Below are 11,562 nucleotides of genomic sequence, written 5' to 3'. Positions count from 1 at the left end.
GAGCCTAAACAAAGAGGATATGGTTTAAATTAAAGCATATTTTTAAATTAAATCACTTTAGAAATTAGGCGTTAAATTGGCTGGGTTTAAATTAAATGTAATCTCTCTCTCGGTTGCAATTGAGCATAAACTTCAATGAATGGTTTATCCCAAAGACAAGGCCGGGTTGTTTTCCTTCTCATCCACCGCAGTTATTGGTTTGTTCCGCTCCGCCCCGATTTCACTGGGTTGCCATGCAACGGGTAGTCAGGTGACTGTCTGCAGACAGAACATGGCTGACCTGTCAGAAGACCAATGAGGGGACGGCCAAATTTAGCATAATCGATCTTATTTTTTTTTACGTCGCTTACAAACACAGTTGACCGTCGTGGACAGCAGCGGATTGAAGGTGAGCAAGAGAGCGTTTTCAGATGCGTGGATGTGATTTTACCCCCCGTTCCATGGGGCTGCTAGAGCTAACGCTAGTGTTGGCTAGCTAAGTTGGGCTAGCTGCTAGCCAAACCATCTTAGCTTTCTCTTCTCTTATGCGAAAAGTCTTATTTGAATGTGGAAGCGAGGAGAGGTTAATACTGTTTGGCCAACTTTATGTAGACACAAGTTTTCGTCCTCTAATTTGCAACGTCATGGTCACAGTTAGCTTAAGTGTGTCAGCATCAGTTAAAACAGGGGCATTCAATTAAAATTCAGAGAGGTCCTGTTAACCCTCAGGCATCAGTTTAATTTACTACTCTCTTAAGACATTAAGGACAAAAATGTCCACTTCCAAAAAACCTCTATAGACTAAAGAATTTGCAAATTAATATATTTTTTTCTGCATTCGTCTTATAAACAACTTCAGCCCTACACAGAACTACCAAACATTCAATCATTTTGAGGATTTTAACCCTTTTAAATGCCGGTTTGATTACTTGATGTCATTGTTGTTCTTTATGAACTTCTTTATTAGCCAAAAATATTGACTTTAAAGCATTATTAGTTTTTGTGTAGCATCAGATTTAAAATGTACTATACTCTTATGTCATTAAGGACAAGGACTTAATGACATATCCATCACTGTACAACCTCCAGACAGAGTGTATTAGACATAGCATGTCCATTGGTCAATATCGATCAAGTGAATGAGGGAAACTTTGACCGGAAGCTACCTGGCTGAAGAAGAGGGAGTTTGCAGGGGGATAATGGCAGAGAAAGTTACGTTAAGAGATGCCCCATCCACTTTCAATACATAGACTGTGTGCACTTTGTTCTCTATGTTGTGAATACGTAGAGAATAAATCTATTGCTATGTGATTGTTTTGCAACATATCTTCACACATCATATGGCTTCAATGGACATGTGCAGCAACAGGTAGAAGTAGAATTTAGCAGCAACTAGGAGAAATCTGCAAAATCTATTGCACAGTCTGCACAAAAGTCTTCAAGGCTTATTATTGTACTACCTTAACATGAATGCATGTCACATTCCAAAGCATAGCAGGGGTGGGCTCAGTTTGTAGTTAGTTAGTTTGCACACTCTGGGGTGAATGATCTTTAAACCATTGAATAGAGGGGTAGTAGTTCATACAGGTTGTTCCTCAGAGGGAGACATCTGATTGTTTTTTGTTTTTTTTAACTTTGTTAATTTTTCTATTCATAGAATAAAAGTAGTGTTTTCATTAGATCCATTTCTTGTTTTTAGGAGACATTGTCACTGAATTTTATACTTTGGGCTTTTCAGTTCTATGCCTTGGGCAGAAACAGGTGCAAATATGCAAATATAAAGCAAATAAGTGGGCTTAAAGAGTGTTTGTTTAAGTATTTTCTTTTATGGATTTTTTATGACAAGTGCTTTTGAACAGTTAATGGTACAGTGTGTACAATGTTGCCACATTTATTTGTGAAGTTGCATTTGCAACTGAATATCGATCACTTCACCCTTGCCTGTGTCCATGTAGCTGTCAGTTAGCATTAAAACACAAATCTGTGTCGTTTATCCTCTGTGGACAATTGTAAATTAATAGTGGTTCAAAATGGCAGCCTCTGTAGAACTAACTTGGCTCCTGATAAACATGTATAAGTAAGGGGTAATAGAAAAACAATTCTCACACACAAAAAAAATTAAGTATAATTATTTCATCTTCAGTCTTCCATTTCTGCCAAATAACTTCCCCTAAATTTTACACACTGGACCTTTTAAGGTTTTTTAATAACAGCAAATGGTCTTGTTGCAGATGAGCGGTTTGCCAGAGGGAATGGCAAATGGCCCAAGCCGGAGTGAACACTTGGAGAAAGATGCTCAGCTATGGGAGAGACCCTGGACTCTTGAAGAAATGCGACAGGGCAGTGCCAACTGGTCTTTGGCAGCTGACTCAGGGGTGAGTGGAAATGGCCTCCCCAGCTTTGATTTAAGCCAGTGAAAACAGACATTTACCATCATCATTATCTTCGTCTGCATAGTCTGAAAAGTGCTGTTATTCCTTTAGACGTTAAGAGTAGGCATTGTGAAATGTGTTCTGTTCTGCTCTGATGTGATGAAAGTAACTCTGCAACGATTTGCTCTTTCAATAACTGTTTCCCCCTCCTTCACAGCTCTTCCTGTTCCTTCAAGACTTCTCCCACAGAATGCTGTCAAAGACTCATGAGATTGAAAAGCAGTTGGACTGTCTCATCCGTGACACCAAGGCCACAGACAGCTGTCTACACACTGTCTTCAATGACTTTCTCATGCTCTCCAACACACAGTTTATAGAAAACGTAATGTATATGATTGACATATTTTCCGTCTGTTGTTTTTGCTGTTTATGGTAACAACATTGATGATTCGACTTAAGCCTTGTTCATACTTGTGTGAGGCCTCGCAGTGCAGACTTCCATTGAAGGCACACGCACTAGGAGCAGCTGCAGAGGCGTTGATGGTTGGCGTGTGACTCTCGTCAGTATGCTCCGTCTTGCAAGGCAGTGTAACAAGAAACTAGTCTGGATAAACTGGAAGTTAGACCAGATCTGGAATAGATTTAGTGAAACCTTTTTTCTCACACAAACTGTAACCTTCGCTCATTTGTGTGTTAGAGTTTTGTTTTCACGCCTCACACATCGTATGAGCTGCATTTAAAGCAGTAGACCAAATGTGTGAATCTCAGTGTTTGATTACAGTTTACATGTGACTCCTGTCCTGTGTTGACTTGTTAATTGCTCCATGAAAAACTCCTCTCTAGGACTCCATAACCATGTGATCATCGCTCTGGTCTTATAAAGCTGCTGATGCACTGATGCATACATTGCACACAATTCATGCATTGTTTCTAAAAAACAAAACAAATCAGAGGTGAATGATGTACCACTGTGTGCCCAATGTGCCAGCATTGATTACTTCAGGGCATCTTGTTGTGAACATTTGTTACCTGCTGGGTAAGAGTAACGTCTCCCTTTTCTGTGTCCTGTCGCAGAGAGTATATGATGAAGAGGTTGAAGAAACTGTACCAAAGGCTGATGCTTTGGAGAAGCAACCTGAACAGGTATGTGGAACTTTTGTCTTAACATTTGCTGGCGTAGAAAGACTGAATCATGCATATGAATGTCGCTGTCATGAGTGTTTTCGCCCGTAGGAGAAGACTCGAGAGCAGAAAGAAGCAGAGTTGATACCTAAGATGCAGGAAGCTGTAAATTATGGTTTGCGAGTTCTGGAGTCAGCCTTTGAGCATTTGGACATCAAAGCGGGAAACTCCGATTCAGAGGACGAGGAGGTCCCTGACAGAGTGGAGGCCATCTTAGAGCCCAAGGTGAGCATATAAGCGAATTGCAGTTCATCATGATTATAGCAAGAATGCGTGTGTTTACACATCTTCTAAATCTTGTTTTTGCTGTTGTCATTCAGGACCTTTATGTGGACAGACCACTTCCATATCTGATCGGTTCCCAGGCGTTCATGGAACAGGAGGATGTTGGACTTGGTGACCTCTCAAGTGATGGTAGTGTACTCATTGCAGTGTCCTCAAGTTCCATCAGCACTCACACAATGTAGACTTCTTGTCGCTCAATGTGTCCGCGTGTAATTCTCTCTGCAGAAATGTCAGTTGACAGTGATCGAGACAGCGTGGTCGAGAGTGAAGATGACAAAGAGGAAGTTGTAAGATCCCGTTTTTTTTTGTTTTGTTTTTTTGTTACAGTATCATTCGAGTCGTGCGAAATTGAAAACTTCACTTTATTTATGTATTTTGCAGCACTCAGATGAGGATTTTAATCCAGAGGAAGACGAAGGTCAAAATAATTTTAAGAAGGTAAACTGCATGCATGTACTTCAAAGATTTTATTTAAAAAAATAAAATAAAATAAATAAATAAAACATTTCTAAGTTAACATTCTCCTCTGTTACTTCTCTAGAAGTCATCCATGTTGAGTTATGAGGATGACGAGGAGGATGAAGAAGATGAGGACTCCGACATATTTGGAGAATCGGACAAGGACGATGATGACGACGGCGCCAAAAAGGTACGCCTGTTATGAAGTTAAGAGATAGATTTCCCATAGGTGTATTTGTAAATGATGTCCGAAAGCTTTCAGGCATGTTGCTGCCTCAGGTAAAAATAGACTTCTTTTTTGAAATGTCACATTCAGAACACTGGCCCATCATCCTTTGCTGATGAGCTGGCAGCACGTATTAAAGGTGAACCACTTCACAAACAGGAAGGAGATCGTGCATGTAAGTCCCTGTCACAGCCGGTAGCATTTTGTGTCATCTCACTTTGATTTTTCATTTATTTTTTTCATTCCTTCCTATCAGAATATAGTTAATTTCGTCAAACCACCAATGTGTTTATTTGAGATTTTACTTGAAAGCATGTCAGGGATGAGAGCCATCACTGCATGTGCATGTTTATGGATGTTTTCTTTCTGCCATGTCATGTCTTGGAAGCACTGGCATCTAAGAAGAAAAGTAAAGGCAGAAAAGAAGCAAAGACTTCCAAGTCACAGGGTAGGACTTCCATGTGTTGTGTATACAATCTGATCCTCCTTCTCTCAACATTAGTTATCTCCACAGCATTCCAGATGTGCCTCGTGTGTCTCTCAAAAGTTATGTCTGTGTTGTAACAGCAACTGAAGACGACAGTGATGACATGTTTAAACCGCCAAAGATGGATGATGAAGACTTCTCCCCATTTGGAGGGAAAGGTGGGCTCTTCAGCGGAGGGAGAGGCCTTTTTGACGATGATGATGAGGTACATTTAAATAATAACTCCCAGTTCTCCTTCTCAGTCTGTTTAATTCCACACTACATACATACATTTTGTCCTGCAGCTAAATCCTAAATGGTGCTGTATTTATGGTTATGTCATTCAGGGTGATCTTTTCTCCGAGGCACCTAAACCTTTTGTGCCTGAAGAGACAAGAGCGGTGAATGAAAGCACCAAAGGCACGGCTCAATCTGCAGGTAACGTACAGCTGATCGGATGTGTACAGACAAATGTCAAAGTAGAGATTGTTGCATAATGTTTCTTTTACTGTCTAAGAATCTGGCAAAGCTGGAAAGAAGATTCCAACAGGTGGTGTTTCAATATTCCCAGGTAACAGCAGTCACATATTACAGCTATTTTTATTTATTTTTTGATTCACCTTTTCATCCAGACACTAATCAAATGACCTTGTACAGATAACAGCCTGTTCAGCTCAGGGAATGACTCAGATTCAGTGGCAAGCAAGGAAAATGGAATTCCAGTTCCCAAGGCCAATGCTCCTCCCAAACTGGTTCCTACAGGGACTGCTGTAGTTGGAGGAGGGCTGTTTGATGACGATGAAGAGGAGGATGACTTCTTCAGTGGCAAAGGTTGTAAGTGTGTGTGTGAGAATGCCCTCTACAGTGCTACAGTTCAAGTTCAGGTTGAATCCTTACCCCCTTTTTTTCCCTCCTACTTCTCCAGCTGAAAAAGACAACTCAAAACCCAAGAAAGCCGTTGACCTCTTTGATGAAGATGATGAAGATGGGGACATATTCAGTAATAAGTACAGTCCACCAACTCCAGCTCAGCCCAAGAAGGAGGTTGTGGTAGAACAGGAGAAACCACCTGAGAAGAAGGTAAACGTCATACATATGCAGGATAAGGGTTGTGTTGCCTCAATATTTAACTCGGTATATCTATGACGCTGAGTTTTTATGGTATGTTTAAGACTAAATTGACTGGTATGTTTAGATGCCGGCTGGGGCGATCTCCATGTTTGGTCCTGGAACTAAAAGCTTGCTCAGTGAGGGCCTGAAAAAACGTCGACCTTCTACCAGCGAGGAGTCTGAGAAATCTGAGGAGGTCTGAATAATTCTTTGTGTAACAATGTGCTCCACACAATATCACATTTGGTTATCTAGCTCACATTTGGAGAGTGAAAATGTTTTGCACTTCTCCCATTTAAAATTGTTTTAATGTTTGTTCAAAAAAGACTTATCAGAAAGATGGAGCTGCTACTTCATTAATGTTTGCTCATAATAGAGTGCAAACCTTGAAAAAGGACAAATATACTTCTGGCCTCTATCTTTACTCTGCATCAGTATTAAAACTGTTAATTAGAATTTAGAAATAACTTTAGTACATGTCACATTGTCTAAATCTTTGTTTCAGAATGGTCCTGCTCCTGATGTCAGTAAAGCTGCTGCCAAGCCAAGTCCGAAACCCCAGACCAGAGGCCTCTTCTCTGATGATGAAGATGCACAAGTAAGACTTTTTCTATCTTTACTGTGAATAATATTGATAAATAAAATGTATACATGAATCATATTGTCTATTTCTTTGTCCTGTTCTTAAGGTATTTCCAACCATTCCCAGAAGTCAGTCTAAACCAGAACCAACAAGTCAGAGCAAAACCAACAAGGCCCCTCTGTCATTCTTTGATGATGAGGAAGAAGAGGTGGAGAAAAGAGACTTTGCTCACACTGAATTTAATTGAGCTTGTTTTATTTTTATTTTTTTGTCTCCAAGTACATCACTGTAATCTGTTTCTTCATTTTGCAGGATCTGTTTGCATCTGCATCTAAATCTAAACCAAAAGCAAGTTCAGCTAAAGCCTCCCCGCTGCAGCCCAGTAAAACCACTTCCAGCTCCCTCTTCAGTGATGACGAGGTAAACAACATTCAAATGTGGAAAATGTTTCTGCTGCTTCTCAGTATTTAGTTGATCATACATTTTCTTGACTGACAGGACCAGTGGATAAGTAATACAACAAAGACGGAGACCACGTCTGGAGGAATGAAGCCCAGTGTCAGCGCCCCCTCCAGTTTCCCCAGTGCCAAAACAACTCCGAAGAGCATCCTCTTTGATGATGAAGAGGAAGACGATCTGTTTGCTCCAACACAAGAGTCAAGGTATTCATAGAACTAATGTTTTTTTTACTCTATTACTTTCTTGATTTTGCATGGCCATGGATTCTTATCTGTTATCGTTCTGTTTCTTGTAGTCAGAAGAAGACACAGAAAGTTGCACTGCTGTTTGAAGATGAGGGTGACGATGAAGATAAAGGGTCCCTTTTTGGCATTAAACCTGATGTCAACACGAACACTGCATCACCAGCTGCTAAAGTGAGCGCGGTAACTAATGTTTGTTATGAAAAACCTGTTGGCTCTATGAGTTTGTTACATAGGTTTATGTATTCGCATTATACTGAGATTACATTTCTTTTAATACTTCAGACACTTGCCATGGCCTCCGAGTCCTCCTCCCAGTTACAGAAATCAGAGGAGGTTGCAGTTTCTCCATCAGAAGCCAAAAACAAAGCTTTGCAGGTGGAGAAACCAGTTGCAAAGACTCCTCAGACACTCTCGGCATCACCGGCTCCACAAAACACTGAAACTAAAAAGAAACCCGCCGGAGCCGTCAGTCTCTTCGGAGGCATTGATGTACTTGAAAAGAAGACAACGACGAGCTTGCTGGATGAGGATGATGATGATAACGATGGTGGCTTCCTGTCCAAGGCCAGCCCGCCACCAAATGTCAGGGAGGAGAAGAAAGAAAACAAAGTTATCGCAAAAACTGTGAGTCTGTTTGAAGATGAGGATGAAGGTGAATCTGAGTGGACCGATCCCATCTTTACACCAAGTAAACCCACAGGCAGAAACACACAGAAGGTTTGTTTTTGTAAGAAAGAAGTCAAAGATATGAATTGTTTCCAACATGTATGTGTTTCAGTTGATTACTTGGCATGAAACAAGAATTATGAATCATGAATAGAACATTTCAAATTGCAGCCCTTGTGATTTGCTGATTCTGTCGTTACTATTAATTGTTCTGTCCTCATTTTTACAGCCCTCCGAGGAGCAACCACAGGTAAAGAGCACGGGTGTTTTCCAGGACGAGGAGCTGCTGTTCAGTCACACGCAGCAGAAGGACAACGACCCGGATGTTGACCTCTTTGCCACCTCAGGGAAAGCTGTGGTCAGTATATTAGTCTTATATCTGTAAAAATAAATGCATATGCCATCACTAGATGGTAACTATACCATTTTCACGTTTTTAGAGCCCCAAGCCCAGCTCAGCGAAGGCAGCAGCACAAAGTCTGTTTGCAGATGAGGATGAAGATGACCTCTTCGCCTCCACCAGGCCAAAAGCTCCTCCGCCGGTAGCTGTCTGATTACTGAAGTCATCAGAATAAGGCGGACTCCTGCCTCTGAGCTTTGTGTATAAACGTTGTGTCTTTAATTTTCATTCACAGAAGGTGGCAGAGAAGCCCATTAAACCTGCTGACACTGCGCCACTAGCAAATCCAGAATCTGTTTCAGAGATACAGGTGAGCTTGTGATGTGATGTATTTTGTTTTATGAGGATGTGTGTGTGTGTGTGTATGTTTTTTTTTGCTTTGTGTTAACTGTTCTTTAATACATTGTAATTTACTGCTAATTTAAAAATGTTAATATATGTAGATGAACTGAAAAATTCCTTTTATTGGATAAAAATCTGATCCTGCTGTAATCTGACTACACAGAAGCCTGCACCATGCCCTGTAAAACCTAAAGATTCCTCATCAAGGATTGGGAAACTTCAAGTAATTTTTTTTTGATGAATTTTAACTTATTCCACCTGACATTTCACCCTGATTCCTCCTGGGGAAATACTCTCTTATTCCCACATGCACATGTTCTCTTTTAATGTCTCTTTTCTCTGGGCTTTTTAACATTCACATTCAAAATCTTGGCTGTGACGCAGCTGCATGGCTGTCAAAGTGGAGAAAATGTGCTCACTGATTCTTTTAAGTTTCAGTAGATTTTTCTCATGCGTCTTATTCTCGCCTCATTTCTATCCATTGTTCTGGTTTCTTTATTTTCCTCTGAATGACCTGCTCCATGGAAGGAAAGCTGCTATTAGATGAAAGTTTAGTTTTGAGGGCTAGATCAGGATCCATGGTGACTTTTTCTCCATGATAATTGTTTCCTCTGGTGCGTCTGTTCATTTTACACTCAGGCAAATCTAAAGATCAATACTGCTGCGTTGCTACCTGGTGCTGCTCCCAGTTTGGCAGGTGCTATAAGCGTAATCCCAGGTATGGGTCCTAGTTCCTCATCTGGAGTGTCTAGCTCCAGCCTGAGCCCCAGCCCTGCCACAACTCCTGTAGGAGCTCAGACGGACGGTGAAGCAGTGAGCTTCGACACCCCAGTCCAGGTCACGACACTGCAGAGCGCACACAAGGTGGATTTTTGATTCACTGTCTTTTTATGTTGAATTCTTTTATTTGCTATTTAATGCCTCTTATTTCTGGTTTGTTGTTGTTGTTGTAAAGTCATCTCATCTGTATTTGCAGAGTCGCACCAAAGGTGCTGTTCATCGTAGACCCCAGTCCAGAGCTGCACGACAGCACGCTGCTCAGAGGTCAGGCAAAGATAAAGAAGAGACTGTGAGTGGAGACGTTCTGGGGCCAAACCCCAGTTTAACCCTAACCTTACCAGACAAATCCGGCCAGTCAAGTGCAAGTCCGACTCTACCAAACTCATCTGCATCCACAACCTTGCCCACCTCCTCACCTTCTCAGCCTTCAGTACCTGAAGTGTCACCCAGACCGTCTGTGCTGGCATTACCACTATCTAAAGACACTGTGAAGAAAGACTCAAGTAAGGTCCGAACAAAGATGTTGCCGTCTTCTGATGAGGACGACCTTTTTGGCTCTGACAGTCTGTTTGAGGCCACCTCAGTCACCAACACGCCCTCCTCCACCAAACAAACAACCAAGAAGACACAACCTCAGGCCAGTAGTGGAGTGGAATCGAAGGAAGACAAAGACAAGAGCACTTTTCCATCCATTTTTGATGCCAACACTGATGACCTCTTTAAAAAAGTCAAACCAAGGTCTACGACTAAGAAAGCCAAGGCCTCGCCCTTCTTGGAAGATGATGACGATGAGGACGATGACGACATCTTTAGAGTAAGCAACAGTTCCACTCCCTCATCCACCAGTAGTAAAGAAATCAAGAACAGCAAAAGTTTTTTAAAACAGGACATTTTCCAGGTACGTTTGTTTTACATTCATGGTCATTTTGTCAGGGTTTGTCTGCTTTACCATAGATTGTTCTATAAATTTGTCTTACCTTATTGGATATTCTTAGGATGAAGTAGCCACTGTGCCTAAAGTTCACAAGAAGCACAAAGAGAAGTACATTGACGCCAGTTTGTTTGATGACGATGTGGACATCTTTGCCGACCTGTCAGACACTTTAAAACCAAAACAGAAGTCCAAGACAAAGGGAGAGACCAAGTCAATATTTGACGATGATATGGGTAAGAAAATATAAATGAAAAGAAAATAAATAAATAAGAAATATTTAGCAGGCTTGTCTTTTTTTTGTCTTTTTTAACTAAGTATCGTGTCCATCTGTCTCATCCTTTTTTTTCAGATGAAATCTTCTCACCAAGCACAGTAAAAACAGTGTCAAAGGCTCCCAATAAATCAAAGAAGAAGCCACTGTCACAGGAAACCAGTGCAACAGCCGATCCAATCAGCATATTTGATGATCCACTCAATGCTCTTGGTGGGAACTGAACTGTTGTTTCCCAAGAAGCCACATTTGTACACTTGTTGAATGTGGATAGTTTATTTCCTGCTCAAAGACGGGATGGCACTCTAATGTTGGTGGCAGAATATTTGTCCATATGAATCCCTGTAAATTCTGTGGCTTCTTTTTGGCAGATAACAATGCAAATGAAAATGGCAGCAAAAAAAATCATCTTTAATTCCTATAATAGTTAATGTTGATCTTGATTTTACATGATAGCACTTTATGAGCATACCATTATGCTTAGCCTCTAAGCCTGCAGAAATAAACAGATTATTGTTTTGTTTTGAATACGTTTTCTTTTGGCTTTGCCATGTTGAGAGTCCATTTCTGGGTTTGTGCCATATCTTGGTTATGAGAAATCGATGTGTTTTCTTAATGTCGTAGGCATTTTGACAATGTTTTTATTAATAGAGATTCATGGATTTCTTAACTTTGGCTGTGATGAAAATGAAAGTAATTTTTAATAACTAAAAAGGAAACATATTTTATGCTTTTTTTGAAATGTGTGTGATTATTTCCCAATCTGTGACTCCCTGTGCACTCGTTTTTCACCAATTTGCCAG

The 11,562-nt window shown here is 40.8% G+C and overlaps 1 protein-coding gene across 4 annotated transcripts; it reads left to right on the top strand.

Moving 5' to 3' along the window:
• The first annotated feature begins 246 nt into the window (after positions 1-246).
• Positions 247-11,487, top strand: washc2c (WASH complex subunit 2C). 4 transcript variants are annotated; one of them, XM_044046203.1, is made up of 31 exons: positions 247-388; positions 2,211-2,354; positions 2,569-2,733; positions 3,426-3,494; positions 3,585-3,758; positions 3,854-3,947; positions 4,044-4,105; positions 4,200-4,256; positions 4,360-4,467; positions 4,594-4,678; positions 4,892-4,951; positions 5,071-5,195; positions 5,317-5,407; positions 5,487-5,540; positions 5,627-5,800; positions 5,895-6,049; positions 6,165-6,275; positions 6,585-6,677; positions 6,769-6,870; positions 6,975-7,082; positions 7,161-7,324; positions 7,417-7,537; positions 7,649-8,083; positions 8,262-8,390; positions 8,473-8,574; positions 8,668-8,742; positions 8,938-8,997; positions 9,414-9,638; positions 9,751-10,452; positions 10,550-10,721; positions 10,838-11,487. In XM_044046203.1, the coding sequence occupies exons 2-31, from the start codon at positions 2,211-2,213 to the stop codon at positions 10,981-10,983; spliced, it is 4,362 nt and encodes a 1,453-aa protein (XP_043902138.1). In that variant the 5' UTR covers positions 247-388; the 3' UTR covers positions 10,984-11,487. The 4 variants fall into 4 exon arrangements, with proteins under 4 accessions (XP_043902138.1, XP_043902137.1, XP_043902136.1 ...); XM_044046202.1 differs by having other exon boundaries at positions 7,417-7,546; positions 8,671-8,742; XM_044046201.1 differs by having other exon boundaries at positions 7,417-7,546.
• The last annotated feature ends 75 nt before the right edge of the window (positions 11,488-11,562 follow it).

Source organism: Solea senegalensis, linkage group LG15, assembly GCF_019176455.1.
Source record: "Solea senegalensis isolate Sse05_10M linkage group LG15, IFAPA_SoseM_1, whole genome shotgun sequence".
Taxonomy (NCBI): domain Eukaryota; kingdom Metazoa; phylum Chordata; class Actinopteri; order Pleuronectiformes; family Soleidae; genus Solea; species Solea senegalensis.
Note: the sequence above shows the minus strand (reverse complement) of the source record. Positions and strands in the feature narration are given on the sequence as shown.

Excerpts from the sequence above, each read along its gene's own strand:
- washc2c (XM_044046201.1), top strand. The coding sequence starts at position 2,211 with ATGAGCGGTTTGCCAGAGGGAATGGCAAATGGCCCAAGCCGGAGTGAA. Across the intron at positions 2,734-3,425 it reads ACACACAGTTTATAGAAAAC|AGAGTATATGATGAAGAGGT; the intron begins GTAATGTATATG and ends GTCCTGTCGCAG. Across the intron at positions 8,743-8,937 it reads AATCTGTTTCAGAGATACAG|AAGCCTGCACCATGCCCTGT; the intron begins GTGAGCTTGTGA and ends CTGACTACACAG.